This window comes from Haliotis asinina, chromosome 16, assembly GCF_037392515.1.
Source record: "Haliotis asinina isolate JCU_RB_2024 chromosome 16, JCU_Hal_asi_v2, whole genome shotgun sequence".
NCBI classification, from domain to species: Eukaryota; Metazoa; Mollusca; class Gastropoda; order Lepetellida; family Haliotidae; genus Haliotis; species Haliotis asinina.
Genome location: NC_090295.1, coordinates 46422709 through 46445562, shown reverse-complemented (window position 1 = coordinate 46445562; position 22854 = coordinate 46422709). Strand labels below are relative to the sequence as shown.

The 22854-nt window shown below is 41.0% G+C and overlaps 1 protein-coding gene across 1 annotated transcript in view; it reads left to right on the top strand.

Annotated features, from left to right (window-relative positions):
* The window catches only part of LOC137267821 (uncharacterized), a 98445-nt gene that overhangs the window by 5137 nt on the left and 70454 nt on the right, over positions 1-22854 (top strand). Inside the window, exons 2-29 of the mRNA XM_067802255.1 lie at positions 1039-1129; positions 4854-4887; positions 5518-5650; positions 5799-5859; positions 6413-6525; positions 7273-7358; positions 7907-7965; positions 8196-8317; positions 8867-8957; positions 9159-9267; positions 10023-10197; positions 11158-11347; positions 11521-11729; positions 11869-11993; positions 12398-12606; positions 13190-13335; positions 14233-14409; positions 14687-14845; positions 15288-15430; positions 15586-15656; positions 16221-16387; positions 16896-17062; positions 17451-17634; positions 19152-19322; positions 20007-20186; positions 20787-20934; positions 21343-21423; positions 22083-22231. Coding sequence (XP_067658356.1) covers positions 1039-1129; positions 4854-4887; positions 5518-5650; positions 5799-5859; positions 6413-6525; positions 7273-7358; positions 7907-7965; positions 8196-8317; positions 8867-8957; positions 9159-9267; positions 10023-10197; positions 11158-11347; positions 11521-11729; positions 11869-11993; positions 12398-12606; positions 13190-13335; positions 14233-14409; positions 14687-14845; positions 15288-15430; positions 15586-15656; positions 16221-16387; positions 16896-17062; positions 17451-17634; positions 19152-19322; positions 20007-20186; positions 20787-20934; positions 21343-21423; positions 22083-22231 — 3750 coding nt within the window. The remainder of the gene's footprint in view (positions 1-1038; positions 1130-4853; positions 4888-5517; positions 5651-5798; positions 5860-6412; positions 6526-7272; positions 7359-7906; positions 7966-8195; positions 8318-8866; positions 8958-9158; positions 9268-10022; positions 10198-11157; positions 11348-11520; positions 11730-11868; positions 11994-12397; positions 12607-13189; positions 13336-14232; positions 14410-14686; positions 14846-15287; positions 15431-15585; positions 15657-16220; positions 16388-16895; positions 17063-17450; positions 17635-19151; positions 19323-20006; positions 20187-20786; positions 20935-21342; positions 21424-22082; positions 22232-22854) is intronic.

Sequence of the window (22854 nt, the reverse complement as noted above, 5' to 3'; positions counted from 1 at the left end):
GACACGTAAAGGTACAGGGTACAATAAGCCTTCAGCAACCCATGCTTGCCGGGAGACACGTGAAGGTACAGGGTACAATAGGTCTTCAGCAACCCATGCTTGCCGGGAGACACGTGAAGGGACAGGGTACAATAAGCCTTCAGCAACCCATGCTTGCCGGGAGACACGTGAAGGTACAGGGTACAATAGGCCTTCAGCAACCCATGCTTGTCGGGAGACCCGTGAAGGTACAGGGTACAATAGGTCTTCAGCAACCCATGCTTGCCGGGAGACACGTGAAGGTACAGGGTACAATAGGCCTTCAGCAACCCATGCTTGCCGGGAGACACGTGAAGGTACAGGGTACAACAGGCCTTCAGCACCCCATGCTTGCCGAGAGACACGTGAAGGTACAGGGTACAATAGGCCTTCAGCAACCCATGCTTGTCGGGAGACCCGTGAAGGTACAGGGTACAATAGGTCTTCAGCAACCCATGCTTGCCGGGAGACCCGTGAAGGTACAGGGTACAATAGGCCTTCAGCAACCCATGCTTGCCGGGAGACACGTGAAGGTACAGGGTACAACAGGCCTTCAGCACCCCATGCTTGCCGGGAGACACGTGAAGGTACAGGGTACAATAGGCCTTCAGCACCCCATGCTTGTCGGGAGACACGTGAAGGTACAGGGTACAATAGGCCTTCAGCACCCCATGCTTGCCGGGAGACACGTGAAGGTACAGGGTACAATAGGCCTTCAGCACCCCATGCTTGCCGGGAGACACGTGAAGGTACAGGGTACAATAGGCCTTCAGCACCCCATGCTTGCCACAAAAGGCGACAATGCTTATAGCAAGAGGCGACTAACGGGATCAGGTGGTCAGGCTCGCTGATTTGGTTGACACATGTCATCGGTTGCCAGTTGCTCACATTTATGCTCCTGCTGTTGATCACTGGGTGGTCTGATCCAGACTCGATTATTTACAGACTGACGCCATATAGTTGGAATATTGCTGAGTGCTTCGTAATGTTAACTCTCTCACTCTCTCATGTACGTTTCAGGTCGGTTACATCAACGTCGGTGACGGCGAGGGAGGACAGGAGGTCTATGTGAAGGTGTATGCTCTGGAGATGAAGAACAAGAATACAAGACGTAAGTGCTCCCAGTCCTACCATTGCAGCAATACATGCAGCTGTAATTGCTAGTACTACTACAGTTGTCTCCCCTGTCTCGGGTTCGAGGCCTAACGTGTATGCATAGCCCCGTCCATTCCATGCGAACATTCTACAGTGAGTGAGTAAATATGCTTTTAATATTTCATGTTTACCATAGTAGGGATGCCTTACAGTGGATAGATAGCAACTGATTATGTGGCACAGTGCCACCGTATCGTGTCTCGGTCTTTATGCAATCAACCCCTCGTTTGTTTTGTCCTGTCTTGAATACTCAAAGGTCACAGTAACATAACTGAGATGTTTCACAGGACGTTAATGTGAATGGGTTTGTGGGTATGGATTTGTCCCGCTTTTAGCAATATTCTAGCAATTCAGGGCGGGCCACAGGAAATGGGCTTCAGCGCTAAGTGCGAACATTAAAATCACTGGACATCGCCCCCACATCCACCTGGACAGATCGAAGGCACGTTGGTGAGAGAATCTCTTCTTAATGTATGTTGACCATTGGCATACTATGTAGCTGACACAGGCGAAATTGACAGCCACCGCCGAATGTCTAGCGGTTGTAAATGGTCAGCGTTATTCTTCAATGGCTGTGATGTGGACAAGAGCTGCTATGTGTAATGGATAACAAGTCATTTATTTGTGAAAAAATAATAGCAATGACTTATGCATGTCGTAGAGCCATAAAATATACCCGGGATAAACCACAGCGGTCACTCACAAATGGCACTGCCTTTGACGGACAAAGTGCTTTGAATCACACTTAAAGGGGTTGGTCACGCCATGGAGGCAATGGAGTCATCATCCACTGTACCTTTTTCCGTCTCATACACTAAACCATAAAAACGATCAAATTTATAATTGTAACATTGCGAATTGATTCCTGTTGGCATTATTACTTGGGTGTAATCCGTTTCTAACACGTGCAAAACCAAGGCAAGTTTTTACCTCAACAAAATAAGGAATATTGCTCACGTGAGAGCCAAATCGTATGATTTTCAAAATTGTGACATAAATCATCTAGAAATCACAGAAGTATCACTAATCAAGCACAGTCTCCGTACATGTTGTACCCACTGCACTTGCAGTAACATCTCTTATCCTTCTCCTCATTGACGTATCAGATGTTGAATTGTGGTATATCGTTCCATTCTTGAAAGAGGGTTCGATCCAACAGCTGGCGTATTTCACCACTTATAATATCCCAGATATACTCTATGGGATTGACATCTGGACTACTGACGCACAAAGGTAGAATACCACTCTTAATGAGTGCATGATCTAGCCCGATCACTGTCGATCATAAAGACGACTGGCATTTTCTTCAATGGATGGTCCTGGACATGTTGTGCAATGGCCTTGTCAATGTACCGTTGTCCATTCGCATTTTGTCTGATCAAGTTTACATTCACATTAGAGGTCCAGCTACATCATCAGTGAACTCAAGCCAAACATTAACTGAATCAAGATATGTCATTATGCTGGAAGGGCGCCAAATATATACAAACTTGGTCATTAGTCAAAGGATATGACGTTCGTCCGACCAACGAACCATTCCCAATGATAAAGAACTCATTCCCAATGATGTAAAAATTGACCAACTTGACACCAAGCTAGTAGTGCGTTGCTCTTGGATGACAACAACGGCCGTCCAATACGACGTCTACCTCCATACATGGCTTTAGGTGATTGCGGACCGTTATTTTAGTCAAACGTGCATTAGATGATTGCGGACCGTTATTTTAGTCAAACGTGCATTAGATGATTGCGGACAGTTATTTTAGTCAAACGTGCATTAGATGATTGCGGACCGTTATTTTAGTCAAACGTGCATTAGATGATTGCGGACCGTTATTTTAGTCAAACGTGCATTAGATGATTGCGGGCCGTTATTTTAGTCAAACGTGCATTAGATGATTGCGGGCCGTTATTTTAGTCAAACGTGCATTAGATGATTGCGGGCCGTTATTTTAGTCAAACGTGCATTAGATGATTGCGGACCGTTATTTTAGTCAAACATGCATTAGATGATTGCGGGCCGTCATTTTAGTCAAAGGTGCATTAGATGATTGCAGACCGTTATTTTAGTCAAACGTGCATTAGATGATTGCGGACCGTTATTTTAGTCAAACGTGCATTAGATGATTGCGGGCTGCTATTTTAGTCAAACGTGCATTAGATGATTGCGGACCGTTATTTTAGTCAAACGTGCATTAGATGATTGCGGGCCGTTATTTTAGTCAAACGTGCATTAGATGATTGCGGACCGTTATTTTAGTCAAACATGCATTAGATGATTGCGGACCGTTATTTTAGTCAAACGTGCATTAGATGATTGCGGGCCATTATTTTAGTCAAACGTGCATTAGATGATTGCGGGCTGCTATTTTAGTCAAACGTGCATTAGATGATTGCGGACCGTTATTTCAGTCAAACGTGCATTAGATGATTGCGGACCATTATTTTAGTCAAACGTGCATTAGATGATTGCGGGCTGCTATTTTAGTCAAACGTGCATTAGATGATTGCGGACCGTTATTTTAGTTAAACTTGCATTAGATGATTGCGGACCATTATTTTAGTCAAACATGCATTAGATGATTGCGGGCCATTATTTTAGTCAAGCGTGCATTAGATGATTGCGGACCGTTATTTTAGTCAAACTTGCATTAGATGATTGCGGACCGTTATTTTAGTCAAATGTGCATTAGATGATTGTGGACCGTTATTTTAGTCAAACGTGCATTAGATGATCGCGGACCGTTATTTTAGTCAAACGTGCATTAGATGATTGCGGGCTGCTATTTTAGTCAAACGTGCATTAGATGATTGCGGACCGTTATTTTAGTCAAACGTGCATTAGATGATTGCGGACCGTTATTTTAGTCAAACGACGATATGGAAGTCATGGTGGTTTTGTTAAACGTTACTTGATATAAACAGATGAAATATTCTTTTCTTAGAAGAGTTCCTTTCTTCTAAGGAGTTGATTTGAACGTTGTAGGACCTTAAGTCATGTTTTCTGGCGTTTGGCGGATAGCTGATGGAAAACAATTACAAGTCTTGTAATAGCCCCGGTGACATCTGTAATAGCCTCCCAGTGACATCAGTAATAGCCCTCAGTGACATCTGTAACAGCCCTCAGTGACATCAGTAATAGCCCCCCAGTGACATCTGTAACAGCCCTCAGTGACATCAGTAACAGCCCTCAGTGACATCTGTAACAGCCCTCAGTGACATCAGTAATAGCCCTCAGTGACATCTGTAACAGCCCTCAGTGACATCAGTAACAGCCCTCAGTGACATCAGTAACAGCCCTCAGTGACATCCCAACAATTCTACATAGCAACAATTAGCCATCTTCGAGCAGCTGTCAATTGAAGAGGTTCCAATCTTGCTTATCAACAACGAAATCATTTTAATTTAAGTTTATTGAACTTTAAAAACAGTTTACCTGAAATTGATATTTGCTTAAAAACAGATACACGTATTGCGCGTGATGTTCGCCTGTGATCGTGACACGTGCATATCTAAAACCAATGCTTGGTGGCCCCTAATGGGTCAAACTAACTATATCAAGAACATTGTTGATGATGATAATTGTGCTTAACAATCATACGTGTTTTATATGTGTATTATGTTATTTACCTTTTAGGGAATATCTTCTATGCTCTTAATACCTTCTTATTTCTTTGTAGGTGCCGTGGGCAACCGTTTAGACTTCTCGAAATGGTAAACCTCCCCACAAAGAACATGTAAACGTGTAGACGTCTTATCGTTGATAGTAATCGTGGTAAAGTGAAAAAGAATATGTATGATGTACTACAAAGCCTAGAGAGTGATTTGAATATATTTCCAGGGAATGTTTTGAATACAGTGGTACAGTATGACGAGCTGTGATGTAGCGAGTGATGTTGAAAGTTGGTTGTCTGGTTGTTTAACGGCGTCCTCAGCAGTCACAGGGTCTTGACCAGACAATCCAGAGGTGAACATCATGAACATATATCTACGCATTGAGATACGGGATAGTGAAGACCAGTTCGAACCTGGATCTTCATATGTGATGTTGTGAGTGAGTGAGTGAGTGAGTGAAAGACAATTGCTCACCTAGTCATTTATAACGATCACCTGTGCTACATGGTCAGGTCTTGATTCCAATCTAGGTACAAACGTTGGATGTTACCTAGCATATATTGTTTTTGGGAACACCTGGTGTCATTACTGTTAAATAGGCCTTATCTGTTTGAGTTAAACATTTTTAATTACACTCAGCCCGCGTCTCGGTATAGTTAAGGTTTATATGTCGCTCTTTAAGATGTGTATGTTTCATTATCACTGTCTACACTAAATGAAACTACACAGGTTCTCGTTTGTGATCACGCCCCGTGGCGAGATTCTCCACGTCTACCACCCTCCCGACGACGACGACGAAGCTGTTGCCATGAAGAAAGGAGCCGCCGCCATGTTTGCGTCTCGTCTACACAAGGCCACTGAGGTAGTAACTGACCAGAGTAGTGCCTCAGAATTTCCACAAAAGATTACAGACAACCAGTATTTTGATAAATCGGATTTATTAGTATCCCAGTCTTAAACCAGGTCTTTGTCAAATCACACAGAAAGTGAGTTTCTTGATTTCCTTACAGGGTCACGTCTACGTAACTGACGACGGCTGGGGTTATCACGTGACAGAAACTGGACATGAGGGTAAGGGTGGGAGATAGGGTTTGTGGCTGGGAAAGGGGTGTTGGAGTTGTAGAAGGGTTTGCATTGTGGTCGGGTTGATGTTCAGAAAATGTTGGACAGGTGTTTAAGATGTGTACATGTCGTGAATGGGTGGGTGAGCTAACGGCTGATTCCCGCGGATGACGGCTGAGGATGGGTGGTGCATCGGGGAAGGGAATAGGTTAGGTCTTCATTTTTTAATTATTTGTTGTCCAAGTCTTTCTGCACGTGCATTCTGGTGGCAGTAAATCACATATACAACAATAGACAGAAGAGGTAACTGTCATGTATATATGTTATAGAATATAGTAGAATAATTACTCAGTTACACAGGTTGCTTCAAGTTTTTTAGTCATATCTTGATGCTACAGTGATAGGCATGTCCGCATACTATATGTCGATATATTCTACGGATGTGTGACTGATATTTTCTGTTTGTTTTGTGCCCTGTTCTTAGATATCCAATGCTTTCTTGAAACGAGAATTTAACAAATACTAGTTGAGTAGTGTGTCTGCTTTACATTACATCCTCCAGGTCCTCACAACGCCACCTACTCCGTGCGGCCAACTCACACAGGTCACGTGTTCACAAAGACGAGACATCCGGGTCACCACCCTGTCAAAGATGCGACATCAAATTATACCAAGGTAGTTACATTTGTGTCATCGGACTCTAATACAAATTCAGATTCAGAAATCGATTGAGATACAGGTACATACAAGGTTCTGACTCAAGTGTGGTAAACGGTACCATTGATTCACTGATGCTGATCCAAACGTACGTGACATTTTCTCGACGCACACAAAACTAAAGAATACTTACTTCATCCTCTATTGTTTTAGCAAGCCCTCTCTACTGCCTAGTCACAGTTCAGAATGTGTAAGTGTTTATGCAGATACTGAGATGAAGAGTGAGATTACATCACATAGTTTAACAAATGAAAACGAAACTATTTCTTTCATGTGGTATTAGAAATTACTCCATGGACGTGTGAGTAACCAAAACACAAGACAATGCAAATACATGGAAACAGGGATGACTGGGAATTGCACATACATGACGTCACAGTGTTTCTTTTTGATAATATACTGTCACCCATTGTTCATTACGTCACAAATCGATCTCATCTCGTCACCTGATTAATAACATCTCTACTTTCCTTCACTTTCCTGTTAATGTGTCGATGAGAAATGTTTCAAATGACATAGTCGCAACATTTGTACCTGGTCGCTCCTCAGATGTCACCATGTATTCTCTCAGTATGAACCTATGTTGACGTCTGTGGGTGTATCAGTGTACGCACACATGCTCATGGTGACTGCCAACCTCTGAATATATGGTTCTGTCATAAAGCTGGAAGTATTTACGATCAATTTCATTACTATTGTTTTCAGACATTGTATTACGACATTGCTCTAGGAACGGTGCACACCATTCATGTGAAGGAGAAAGTCCGGGTCCTGCATCAGACTTCGGAAGGGTGAGAATACTGAGTGATTGAGTGAGTTTAGTTTTACGCCGCACTCAGCAATATCCCAGCTGTATGGCGGCGGTCTGTAAATAATCGAGTCTGGACCAGACAATCCTGTGATCAACAACATGAGCATCGATTTACGCAATTGGGAACCGATGACATGTGTCAACAAGTCTGACCATCCAATCACGTTAGTCGCTTCTTACGACAAGCATAGTCACCTTTTATGGCAAGCATGTGTTGCTGAAGGCCTATTCTATCCAGGGACCTTCACGGGTCGGCGAGAATATTGTCTTTGAAAAACATCTTCATTATCATCATAGTAATAACGCAAGGTCACTTTGTGAGTGAGTGTGTTGGGCACACGTCGTTAACTATAGTACACTTTAAAATAGGGGCGTTGGGATACTGGTAAAGAGGTACATTAGTATAGTGGTGAAAGAAGCTCAAATCCATGTTCACTCACTTAGTCCGTGTTCCACGTTGTTAAAAAATTAATTATACATGTTTTGCACAAATTGAAAACTATCCGTTTACTTGTGATATCCATCCAGATACAACCCATATGAAAACAGTCGTCCAGTGCAGGCCGTCAACAACTTCACGGACATTGGTGAGCGTTTTGGCGCACTGTGGTACAATATATAAGTAACGCTTCTGTCCAATTGCTCCGTAGATTGTACATGCAAGCCTGTCTACCTTGACATGGATGGATGGGTGTGTACTCTTACCAGAATTTTTCGAAGACTTAAACAAAATTAAGCTCAAATTAAGCTCAAAATTAAATTACATCAAGTCATGCAGTAAAACTGTAAAATATGAAAGTCAGCATGCTGTCTTCAGAATTACCCGAGATGACAGCGCAAGGTTCCGGAAAACTGGAGTTCCTCACTAGACACAAGGTCGTCAGTATTCCCAAGAGACCAAAGACAAATATCACCCGGACGTCCATTCATATAAAAGAGGTAACCATTTTGACCAAAAATATTTATCCACCTTCGTTATAATTTTCAACGAGCACTGAAACGTTTATTTTATGCTGCGGTCATACAGATACGGCTATCACTATGGCAGACTGAGTTGTTTACTTCTGAAACCAGGATTGTTTACACGAGGACACAGTTAGCGCCTTCTACCTTACAACTGTTCACCTTTATGGCTGAACACAATAACAGCTCAGCCTGTAAAAAATAACACAGAACAGAGGTGATTCTTTTATCTGTAGAAAAGAAGGTAAAGGTAGAAAGTGTTTAATAAAGGAATGGTTAACGTTGTAATAAAACTGTAAGATATGTTCAAAGTCTCAGTGGAGTCAGCTGAAGTTTGTCCTAAATACTCGCTATTAACCAGTCTGTGATAACCAACAGGGGACACAAAAAAACCGAACTCGTAAAAAGAATGTTCTAATCTATATTTTATCTGGAATACACACCGGACATAAAGTATTCATATTGGAATGAACAATGTAGCATACCCCACACCTTATCAGTTGTACCTACATGGTCGTGTTTTAGGTGAAGCGGAAGAAGCCAGTGGTCAATGTTGAGGAGTACCTGCAGTATGTGAGGGGAAACCTCACTTGTATGCGAAACGAGCCCGAAAAAGGTACTATTATGTGTAGATATGATCAGGAATCTTAATGTGATGGAAATTCCACGCAGGTACTCGGTACTACTCTGTCTTGTAGTGAAAGCTTTGAAATAATACGAGCGATCCCTCTGATCACACATTGAGGAAATGACTTTTTTTCAGCATATTTGGCATTACGGGAAGAATTTTAATCTGAAGTTTGTGGTCTGTCTTCAGGCTCGAAAAAGTCCGACTTCTGCTTCAGGGATCTGGTAACCGCTCTGCGGGACCTACCTGATGAGCAGTTAGTTCTTCTCGCTGAACAGTACCTGACAGCAAAACCCAGGTGAAGAAACCCTTTAATCATATATTAGACCTTGCAAAAGTCAGTATTTACGCCAATAGTGCATGTGAATGGAAGTAAATATATTTATATTCGCATTTGTATGTTAAAATATTTTCATTATCCAAGACAACAGGAAGTCTACTTGAGGGTCATTTGAATCCAAAACTTAATTTATTTCTGCTTCTTGTGAAATCAAATAAAAGTACAAACTAAGCTGAGTGGTATTGCTCATTCAGTAGCTGTCCTGTTTATACTCAATATGTATGTCACATTGGGTTCCACTTAAGACACCCGGTACCCGGCTAGAGAGGCAAGGTCTACGGGAATGGCCAGTCATAATGACTGCAAACTGCGAATATCCTGTCATAGTGGCCTTATCCGCCATATAGAGTTGGAATGTGGCTAAACACAGCGTATAAATAAACTCGCTCACTCACCTCCACTGATATCAATTGTCTTTACCTTTATAAACGTATCTACAGACCCACAACGGTCTTTTTTCTAGTTATTCACCTTTATGCTACTTTCATCCTCTAGTGAACGCGACTCCCTTGACATCTAAAGAGGAACAGTGGTGGATTATTTTTAATCCAAGTAAATACTGGTAACTTCTTGGAAATCACTGTGACTTAAAGGGATACTAGTAACTGTTTTGTAAACCGTTGTGGTTTAAAGAGTAGGATTTAGTGCTGTAGTTGGAAAAAACTAAAATAGCAGTTAATATTTTTCAATCCCTCTCTCCATCTCTTTTTCAGACTGACCAAGACCTTGAAGGACCAGAACCACATGTTTGATGCTATTGCTGGTCTGACCACAGACCTGTCTCAACAGCTCCTGCTAGACCTTGTCCTCAACAGATCCAGACCCGACTCCGCCCTGGTGAAGAGACTCATGTTCCACATCGTCTCCCTTGATGGACCACCGATAGATGTAAGTGTAGATATGTGTGGTATACCAGTTACAAGCTCATGTTGTACATCGTCTCCCTTATGGACCACCGATAGACAAATGTTTAGATGTGTATGGTATACCAGTTACAAGCTCATGTTGTACATCGTCTCCCTTGATGGGCCACCGATAGACAAATGTTTAGATGTGTATGGTATACCAGTTACAAGCTCATGTTGTACATCGTCTCCCTTATGGACCACCGATAGACAAATGTTTAGATGTGTATGGTATACCAGTTACAAGCTCATGTTGTACATCGTCTCCCTTATGGACCACCGATAGACAAATGTTTAGATGTGTATGGTATACCAGTTACAAGCTCATGTTGTACATCGTCTCCCTTATGGACCACCGATAGACAAATGTTTAGATGTGTATGGTATACCAGTTACAAGCTCATGTTGTACATCGTCTCCCTTATGGACCACCGATAGACAAATGTTTAGATGTGTATGGTATACCAGTTACAAGCTCATGTTGTACATCGTCTCCCTTATGGACCACCGATAGACAAATGTTTAGATGTGTATGGTATACCAGTTACAAGCTCATGTTGTACATCGTCTCCCTTATGGACCACCGATAGACAAATGTTTAGATGTGTATGGTATACCAGTTACAAGCTCATGTTGTACATCGTCTCCCTTATGGACCACCGATAGACAAATGTTTAGATGTGTATGGTATACCAGTTACAAGCTCATGTTGTACATCGTCTCCCTTATGGACCACCGATAGACAAATGTTTAGATGTGTATGGTATACCAGTTACAAGCTCATGTTGTACATCGTCTCCCTTATGGACCACCGATAGACAAATGTTTAGATGTGTATGGTATACCAGTTACAAGCTCATGCTACTAACGGATGGGTAAGCCGAGAGAGAATGGAAATGAACTCTGTCCAAGGCTGTTTCAGTCTTTTTTCTCTTTGGGACAGAACATCATCACAAAATTGAAGAGCCTGTGTTTTGAGCGCGAAAAGGCCCCCGAGGCTTTACAGGAACACAAAACATATCACAGGATGGTGCTGGCGTTGGGAGCGGTTGCTAGGCGACTGTTGGACGTTGGGAGGAAGGAGGAGGCGGTTGATATTGTCACAAAGTTGGAAAGATGGCTTGGATTACATGGTGAGGATAACTCTTTGATGTGTCTCTGTGAGTCTCTGCTGGTCATTGTGACTGATTCTGTTCTCTACTGGTCGACTGTTATTGGCTGAATCTGTATGTCTGCAACACAAATTTCGTTACTTTCATCGCGATCTTGACTCTGTCGTGGATTCCCTGCCTGCACATTTTTCCAGATCCCTGGCTTTTCCGCACAAAGCGGTCCACCATGACAGAATCTGAAGTCCTAGATGACGACCGCTGGAGAGTTATCTTGCTGGGATCTCTGGGTAATGCTGGTCTCGACCAATCATTTGAGATGATTGTGTCACATGTCAACACAACTAACTCTCAGTGGGTGAAGCGGGCAGGGATACACGCCTTGAGGAAGTACCAACATGAAAAGGTATTGGAAAACAATTAGTCATTTGTCATTTCTTTATCAATACGAGAAAATTAAATATTTTATACATATATAAGTATTCTCGTAATTTGTACATAAGAGGCATGGTATTAATATATCTATTCCACACACCCTGTTTCAGGCAGCACATCTGATGTTGAAGACAGCCCTGTACGATGACGACGAGAAGGTGCGATATGAAGCCCTGCTACAATACAAGGCTCACCCCAAAGCAGCGAAAATAGCTCCATTGTACAGAGAAGAAGGGTGAATATTGAATTTTAGTATCATGTGTTAAACCTTTCATATCAACCTTTTTCATAGCATCGTATTATGTTTGGGAACAGCGCTTGAATGTTTATACCATAAAACATTCTGTGTGTTGTTTGTTTCAGTAAAGAACAATGTAGTCAAAAAATAGTTCCGTAACTTACATGCAAGGTCTTCGATGTAAGCGAAACTATTAAACTGAAAAGCTTTTGAGTAATGTAGACCTTACGCCTGTTTTAGATTTATTTTATTAACATATCTGATTAATGAATGTGATCAGAAACCTCTAAACGATTGTTTTCCAATATCACGGTAAAATATACAACCACAACACAAGAATATTCATATCCCTTTGTTTGTGTGAATGTATGTATTACCTTTACCTATCTACCTCATTCTAGCGCCGTGAATGGATCCATATTTGAGGTGGACCCTCGTTATATTGGAATCCGGGACACCGAGGCACACGATCGACACAAAAGGAGATCCTTTGATAAGCTGAAGTTCTCACTGGCATCACCAGAGGCAGACTGGATGAAGATGATTGGCTCAACAACCATTGGTGCTTCCTTTGGGCTGACCATTAGCAATGCTTTAGACCTCCAAATAGGTATGTTCTTGTCAGAAATGAATAAAGTAGATTATTTGACGAACTGTTATTTATTTATTTATTTATTTATTTATTTATTTATTTATTTATTTATTTATTTATAATCCGGGGGTGGGGGTGTTTGTTGTGTTTTGTTTGTTTATTTGTTGTTGTGTTTTGTTTGGTTGGGCATTTTGGTTTCTTTGGGATTATTTTTAACATACGTATATTTTATTCAAAACACGTTCAACGAACGACGAATACAACGTCTAGTTAATGAGTCCGACGTAGCCGTAGTTTCCTATTTTGTATTTTGGGCTGATACCTTATCATTGTTTACAATGTTAAGACACCATTGTTTATGTTTTCAAACTATCCTTATTTGTAAGCAAAATGCTATCACTGAAACTGAAAATCCAACCAATAGCGACAAAATTCCATGCATAGTTATTTCTACACCCGAAAATATTTTACAAATTATTTATCTATTGTTTGAAAAATACAGTTACATAATTAGAGTTTACACCCAGCTGGAACGAGCAATATCTACCCTGCAGACATATATTACAATATATTACAACTATATTACAACTTCATATTACAGAGCCCCTGAGCGGACACATGAGAGTCAACATACACGATGAAGCCTACGCCCGCATCCATCTTGGTTTCATGGGCTTTTACCTTGATTTCTTCCTTGCGAGGATCTGCTTCAAGGGAGGATCTGCATACAACCTGAACATGCTGCAGGTGGGTGCATTAACAGGCTATGTGTCGATCCTTTATCAGACTTTCTCAGCGTCACGGCGTGTGAGGTACTTCATTATAAAATGCTTTAGAGCTCAAAGCTTATTTCAAGCTTTTTACATCACACAGCTCATCATGAGAAAGGCACAAGTCCAGCGAGGCATATGTCGTACGTCTTTGAATCTGAAAACAGACCACAAGCTTCCTAGATAATTCAGAATATTTCCTTTCGACAAAACACCACTGAAAATATCAGTCGTTGTCATGTGTAATCAACAAACCATTTCACGGTTTGGAGGGCGAACTATGATCGCCAGGCGACAGTGCAGTATTGGGTTATCCTGTGTTAATCATTGTTAGCGCTATGAGCATGCCTTGTGCGGAGGTTGGCTCTATATGCTGACACATTATTGTTATCATTACCTGCGGCCTGTGAATGTTTGACTTAAATGATTCCTCACGTTCAAAGTCGATAAGCCAAACTCCGGAAGTTTGGCGTGGGTGAGTGAGTGAGTATGGTCGTTTAGCAGTATTCCCGCAGTATCACGTCGAGGAACACAAGAAATGGGCGTCATACAGTGTACCCACATGGGGAATCGAACTCGGGTCTTCCGCGTGACGAGCGAACGCTTTAACTATTGGGCATCCGCACGCCACTATTTTATAATGTGTCTGTGATAAGTGGTACTAACTCTAGAGTACATTTGCGATCATAGGCAAGTAGCTGTCAGAGAAGCCGAGAGTTCTGAATTGAAATTGGAAAATATTTAACAGCCAGCTTGCCAACAAGATTTGTACCACATCATGACGTATGTCAGCATATACAGGCACCTTTGTTCATCACGAAACACGCAGAGGGACAGGCTCTGCTTATATCTTTTTGTATTTTCCTTGTTACAGGAGTATGGCGTGGACAACCTGAAGAAACTGGTGGATCTCTACGATGCTGTTAAGGGTGATGCTGCTCGCGCTATAGGAAAAGGTCTGGATCTGTTCCGAAACATTGTCAGTGGAGAATTCTCGTTGACTGACATGGTAGAAGGCTTCAGGAGGTCACTTGAGGAACTCCCTGATAAGGTGGAACCTTGTTCATGTTGCATATTCCACAGCAACTGACTGATTGAGTAAATATTATATAACTTATATGGCGAAATTCCATCAGAGATTACAGAGAGTCGTTGCACGAGTACTATTTTGTCATGTCCTGGTTTGGATGAGAAATTGTATTTCTTTAGTGACGTAACATTTCGTAACAATAATGATTGGGATGTTTTACACATTGACAATGGTATGCGGACTTTTATGACTCTTTTCTGAATGGTAGTGCCGTTTATATACGGATGGTATGATACAGGTTGTCAGTGTCGGGAAGAAGGCATCAGACGCTATGGAGGTCCTTGGTCAGCTGGAAGAGACACAGTTGCCTCCATTTGCTAAACCTGCCAGGAACGTTGTGCTGAAAGTCACAAATCTTTACACTGAAATCAAGTCATCGGTGCTCAGCTTTTACAACGTAATTACACCTTTATGTTGTTTTATGTGATGTTCGTTTCGTTTCTAAATTCCAATTTTAGAATTGTTTGTTGTAACTGCTATATAATGTGTGTGCGGGCGTGCATGCGTGAGTGTGTGTTCCAGACCCCTAGAGCTATGTATACTTATTAAATGCAACCGCAGAATGTAACGACGCAGATCTTAGACGTTCAACTTTCATTGTTGTAACAGTGGAAAACATATCTTGCTTAATGACATATAAATTTTAATCTATGATCAGCCGAACTTATCAAGTGAAATTGTGAAATTAAGTTAAGTTAATTTGTATGGTTTTTCTGAAAGCGTGTTAACATTCGGCATTCATCTGCATTTCTGTCATTTTGAACTGAAATGTCTTGATTCACTTGTAAAATATACGGAAACGTATTTTTTCAAAGGTATTATTGTACTATCCATTTCAGCAATTGATGGAGACAGTGACGATTAAAATACCCAGGGCTGGGAAGATGATCTATAAGGCTATCAAGGCTATCATTGACAGCTTCAGGACGTTCAACAAAGACCCCAAACAGGCCATTTCTACTGTTGCTGGCAACGTCATCACGTGAGTAACATTCCTCATGCAGGAACACCTGTTACTCTTGACAATTATGTCCCTGTCATGCAGTAGTCAAATGATCAATCAAAAACTAATCGTAAGCCCAACCTTTTCATTATTTTCGCGACAAGGTGTAAAAGTTGATGTGTTTGTATTTCCAGGATTGGTCTGGAAGTCAGGAATCTGCTCGGTGCCATGAACAAGACCAAGCATGCTTTATTCGCCACAATCAGTAAGTTTTTTAAACAAAAACTAAATGAATAACTGGATATTGTGAAATATCACGGCATATGATGCAGATAACAATAAAGGAACAACATAATACCCCCATTCAGCAGCGAATTTCAGTGGAAAGAAGTATGAATACGTTCGTGTTTAACTCACCTGTGATGTTCCTCGGTAAACATCTGTGAGACGTCTTACTGCTTCAAAATGTTTTCAAGTTCACGACAATGCGAACGTAAAATCGAAAACGCGCACACTGTGGAAATCTCCGAATACAACTTGAAGCGAACAAATACATAGAGGTTAAAAATACTAACTTCACAGACTGTTCATTTAATCATCAAAAAACGTAAATAACATACGAAATGAGAGACGTTGTTCAGCAAAATGATACCAAACAGTGTCCGCCCATTTATTAGATTCTATTTTGAGGAAACAATAGTCGGCGTGACGTCCTTTTTAGGGCTTTGCCGGAACATTAAGAACAGCAAATGCCATGAAATCGCAATGAGTGTATATTTTATATGAACTCTGGTCAAAGAGGCCTGATACCCTTGTTTGTGTCTAACAGAACAACCTCCGGACTGGATGGACCTTGGTTCCAAGGTGGTAGAAATACTGGAGGCAGGGACAGAAGCAAAGACGGTACTACGAGAAAATGGGTATAAATGGATCAAAGAAGTACTAAAATGGAAGAGGGACCCTGTAGATGAGTTTTCCAACGGGAAGACAAACATGGTGAGCATTTATTGACCTTTCTTCAGCCTTTTCCCTGAAGATCCGGATTAGAATTGGCGACGAAGTAAGAGGTGAGACTCCCTGCATGAGTTGATGCTGTCTTGGCATGTGACTGTAACCTAATCGAAGCTCATGGTGTCAATAGCTGGATTGTCTGGTCCAGGTTTGAATATTTACAAATGACCATAGTACGTGGATTAGTTACCAGAGAAGTGTTTAGTTACTGAAGAAGATAGGACTGACTATGACATGAATGCCTGGCTGTTTTCACGTCCTTCAGTATGTGTTTTACGCTTTTTAAGTCGGTTTCGTCTCGACGGTTGGAGTCATATAGTAAAACAGTTGTTGTTGTTCGCTTGTTTCATTTTATTTATTTATTTTTTTGTTTTGTTTTGTTTTTTCTCCCATATCTAAGTTAAGTGATTGATCGTTATGACCTGAAATGTTATCTATGTTTATTAATCTATGGATTATACATGAGTGTACAGGTGTTTATTTTATATTATAGACTGCGATGAGACAGGAAGTGGTAGCCATGCTGACGGATATTGTTGATGATGTCCTAGCTCCTCTTGAACCGTTGAAAAAACTGGGTGGTCAGTTCTTGGACACTTTCCAGAAGGTGTTTGAGCTCGTCACCAGCGTGAAGGAAGCTTACAACACTCTGAAGGAAGGGTGAGGATTCTTGCACCAGGGCTAAATATCACTTGCAACACAAAATTGTGACGGATTGTGAGAGTTTAATTGAGCACAATGCTTAACATTAAAGATATTTGGGGGGTTTTTCAGTTGTGTTTACAGTAGTTTGTGCATTATTGATCTGAAAACGATTCGTTCCTCTTGTCGTGCTTCTCTTTTGCTATGGATTCCAAATTCAGTGAGATGTGAAAAAGATGATAAGGAATATGTTTAAAGAAAGAAAGCAGAATATGCCATTGCATCCTTCACACTAGTTGCATACGACTATACTGGTGATCTGGCAAATGGCAATATGAAACAGTATCTTGCCATGTTGTATTTCTGTATACATGTCTTCATTTTATATATTGGGATAAACCTTCAGATACCGAACGGCACGCTCTCTGATCGACCGTGTTTTCGGACCAAAGTGTCACAAGGATTTCCCCCGAACTCTCCGACTCGCTGGGAGTGGATGCAGGGGGCATGGCAACTACCCCTCTGAACTGAAGAGTGGAGATGAATACAAACATGAGGGAGTAGATGTGACAATATCTCCTGGCAGTGACGTAAGCAATGTTGGACGAGCGTCATTTTCTGCATATTTGCTATTGTAACGGGGATGGCTCGACAACAGAAAACCAAGCTCCGTTGAGGCTGTAGTTCGGATTTATTGATGTAGTTGACTAATAACACAAGTCTGAAACAATGTATATGAATGTATAAATCTCCGTCAAAATATCCCTTTTTATCACATTCACGTTATTGCACATTGTTCAGATAACAATGGTTCCACTACCACTGAACATATAAAAAGAACTCAAATAAATGGACATCACAAAATTAATGGTTCAGTTACATAATGGAACACTTTTGGCATATTCCAAACAACGAAATATCAGATTGTGTTAGCATCTATGGAACAACTTGCATCAAACTGTCCACATGCTGTGAGGCACCAAAATTATACACCTGATCCAAGGACCTAAAATATGTGTACCTTAATTAGCATGGAAATGTTAATTCTCACCAGAGAAGTAAACGTACAATCTGTTTGGACTCAAATATTAATCTGAATCAATTGTAAGTGAAATTATTGACAACAACTTTCAACCCACAGTCAAAATATACCTCCACCAAATACATTAATTCAGCTACAATAAATACTGAATGAACCTTTCAACAATTAAACATATTATTGTAGTTTATTCCTTTTATGTAAAATCAAATAAACTTAACCTGAATTCCACCAATTCCCATGGCTTTCAAACCACCTTGTCCACTTGGGAGAAGGACCGTAACCGAACAAGCACTTTCCAAATGCAACTAAATTCAACATCCAATCAAGATGCTGCACAGCTTCAGCCAATGAAAACCAAGGACAAAACAGCAGGCCTGACCTCATTAAAACTTGGCTAATTTGCATAGGAACTACTTTCAACCCATGACCCAATGACTTTGAATACATCATGGACTTGTGAAAATGTAAACCTTTTCACTGACAACTGTATTATTGTTTAAGGTTTCTAAATTGATCCCAAACAGATAAATAAAACATGTTAAAATAGTTTATTTTTCCAGAACACTTTTACAATTTGTGTATTTTGTACTTGTTACTATTTTGTACTTGTTACGCTATGAATGTGTAAGCATAAACATCACACATTTAAAAGACATTTATGAATTGAGAGAGCTGGGTACTGTGTCGCTCAGTGCTTCTGTTCCATCGTGAACTTTCAACTTGATCTTTGAGAAACACCTGAAGCAATGCACCTTTAAACATATGCCACTTTGGACAGTCGCGAGCCTCTTTTTAGATCTTATCCAATATTGAAATTCGAAATTTTAGTACTCCCCACAGTGACGGCGACGATTCAGTGTCTACAGCTATGTCATTTGGACATTCACTGATCTGCTGGGTTTGGTATTGACACAATGTCCGTTCAAACGGTGGCGACATTTTGATGGATCTAAATAGGTCTTATATTGAAGACAAATAGCAAAAGACTAATTTGGTCACCCAAAGTGGTGGTACGTCCAACTCACTCACTTAATCTCACTCGAGGTATCTGCAATATGTCGGCAGATTGTGGCTCCGTTTGGTGGAAACATCATGCTCTCCGACAACCCTCATGAGGTCATCATCATGCCAAATGCAGGATCTTTGATGAAAACTGAAGTCATCATCACGAACATCGACCCCGACAGTTCCTTAAACATACAACACCCGAGTGACCCTACCTATGTCAACAATCCAGTAAGTTGTAAATTGTACCAAACTATAGACCTTACACGCTTCCGTAATATCCTCGACCAACACGTGGTCTTCCGGCACACCGCACTACAACGGTGATACACGGGTGTGAGCTGCTACTGTGGAGTGCGCACTCACACTGCGGGGTCCTCAGAATAAACATCGGAATTCTTTTACATCTTGTAAGAAGCCACATTATTTATCTGGGAAGGGAGGGGATGTCAGAGTCAGTAAATATCAATTTGTTGATTGTGCTCCACCTATTATTACTCACAATCGCTAAAATAAACCATCGGTTTCAGTTGTTTTCTTAACCCAATTCGATAGTTACCATCCCACAGTGTTACCGCTGTTTACTGGTTTGTAATATGATACAAAGGTCAGCTACACGCTCCTTCTCTCTTATCAAGGTAGTCTTCAGAGTGCCCTCCCATCTTAGACTGAAAGTATAAAACTAAGATATCCCTTACCGAAATTTGTTGTGAACTGTTGATACCCATTGATATACGGCAAAGCTTTGACTGCAACAGTGTTTCCAAATGTTACCTACATATTGTTTTTGTGTTAATTTCTTCATATTATTCATTCTCTTCGTTTGTTATAAGCTTTGAGAAAGACATTATGTCAAGGTTTAGGTGTTCATAGAATTATATATTAGTCAATCCATAAGCTGAATGTCTGACCCAGGTGAGTGCTGGACAGAAGATAGGCGTGGCGGCCAACTCCCCGTGTGGGGGTAACGAACATATCCATCTCTCCCTGAGAAGGAAGGGCGGCTACGTGGACCCCACACACTACCTGGAAGTCAGGGTACCCAAGATCCCAGAGTGGGTGCCAGAGTGTGACGACTACAAGGTGGTGTTTAAGGTGAAAGTACAGGATATACACATAAGTGTGTTTATGTCTGAATTGATAGGAGGATGTGGGGTAGCCTAGTGGTTAAAGCGTTCACTCGTCACGCCGAAGACCCAGGTTCGATTCCCCACATGAGTACAATGTGAGAGGCCCATTTTCTGGTGTCCCCCGCCGTGATATCGCTGGAATATTGCTAAAAGCGGCGTGAAACCAAACTCACTCACTCACTGAATTGATAGGCGTAATATGTGCAGAGGATGGTGCAAGAAGAACACTCTACAAGTGTAAGCTGAACTTAAGATTCAGGTATATCGACGATCAGATATCGACGTTTGAGAGCAGAGTATGCTGATCCTGAGTACAGCTATCAAGACCTCAGGGGTCATGGCAGACATATCCAAATCTGTCACATCAGTCACAATGTCTATTGCAAATTCCATATTTCTGCCTGTCCCAGGTGTTGCTGGATTTGTTCAAGTGGACACTTGACTTGCCTGTGCACGTGTTTGTGTTCTTATGATAATTTCTTAAAACATATTCATTCAAGACACCGCGGAGGAACCTAAAAATCATGATTAATTAGGTACCTTACATTATGAATGTTTTGTTCAGTTTGAGACTTTAGCAGAGGACTGCATTGTGTGTCTGAGAGGAAAGGAACTTGACGACACCAGCCCAGGAAGACAAGGAAGTGACATTGAAGATCCCGAGGATCTCGAGTTATCAAAAGATCCTTCCGCTGTCGTCGACGCCGAAAATGGTATGTTTCAGTTTTGTGGTATTGACCTTTTTCACTCCATTACATGGGGCAGTTATTTCCTCCACACGATTATTTTCAGTGACTGCTTTTTAAATGAAAATTATGTGTAGTTGGGCAGTTACTTACCAAAGAATTGTGTAGGCTGCTATTACCGCAGTATTAGTTTGGGCTACACGTAGTATTCATTGTTGGTCAACTATGTGCCGTACCGTTGTTTGTTTAAGCTTTATGTCGTACCGTGCGGCTGTGAGTCAATTACGCAAGTTATCGTCAAACCAGCTACCTAAAGCATTTTGCTTTATCCAGAAAACCTCAGCTCTTTTAGTAGAATTCTTTCGCTCGTTTTGGAACACAGATTGTGTTTAGATTACGTAATATTTCTAGGACATACATACATTTGTGTTTCAGAAAAGCCAGATTCCATGTTTCAAAAGATGCTATCTCGCAAACCACAGATTGAAGAAAAGGCGAAGGCAACTAAAGATTCCGGTAAGCAGACATTACCAATCTACATATTCCATGGCCAAATGGCGCTAGATTGTTTTGCACGACAGATGGGTAACTTTTGGAGAAGGATGTTTACTGGCAGAGGTTGATGTGCTATTCACAGCTCCAACATCATACACTATTGCTGTAAAATGCATCACCAATAACTAAAAAGATATATATTATTCACAACAATAGTATCCATTTGAATGTTCCTTGAATTCGAGGTGCGTATTTAATTTTTCTCCAGAGGTGTGCATTTGGTATGTCACCTTGGCCAAGCACAAATTATTTTGAATATTTTGTGCGATAGTCAAACAAATGAACAGTATTCACTAGATACAGTCACACAACGACGAACGCACGTCTGTCACGTAGGAAACGCTAGGACTCTGTATGTACGTCTTATTTACATAAATATGTAGCATCTTAACTAAACATCTAATTCACAAGGTATCCATTCCATCAATGTAAAGTTTTGTTTCAAATTTCAAAGCAAAATTTGGAACGCCTGTCAACTAATCTGCTTTCCCGCAGTGAAATTAACAATGCGACATATTGGAAAGTAGTTTCTCCTCCTTAAACAATCTTTTGTGAAGGAGAGGAAAAACCGATGGCATGATCGACCCTTGAATTCTAACCTTAAAAGTAATCTGTTTCAGCTCTGGCAACCCTTTTCCAGAAGGCTGGTGCTTTTATAGAGAAATTCTCCATCCGTAACCTGAAAATGGGGACGATCATGGATCTTCTTGAGATTCTTGACCTTGACGAGAGTCAAGAGAAGATGACTGAGGTCATTAGAACTATAAAGGTATTCGAATTATATATCTATCCTAGTGTGAAACGTGGTAACCGTACATTGTCTTCCCACGTGCACAGTTATGTTATTGTGTTTTGCTGGCACAAGGAACAGAACAGTTTGAGCTACATGTACATGTCGTAATATTGTGTCGAACTACTTTACCATTGATGGACAATCTGCTATGAAGCAATGTCGAACGACCTAAGTCATGGTTGGTAATCTGTACAAAGCAGTGTCGAACAACCTGAGGCAATCTGTTATAAAGCAAAGTGAAACGTATTTGGTAATCTTTCATAAAAGCAGTATTGAGGTATTTTTACCATACCATTTAATCTGTCATAAAGAAACGACGATCTACCTGGTGCATGATTGGCAGTCTCTTTTATAAAGTGGTGTCGGTCTGTCTGAACTGTGCTTGATAATCTGTCAGTATCGATCTACTGAAATATTAGACAATCCGTTTTCACCTACCTCGAATATGACTGGCAATGTGGCTCCTAAAAGAGGTTTCGACCTAAATTTGCAAGGCTTCTCAGTCTGTCAGATAAAGCAGCGTTGCACATCCATGCTGTAAGCGGTGTCGAACTTTTTGAGCTGTGTAGTAAAATATTCATCATCATGAAGCAATCTGA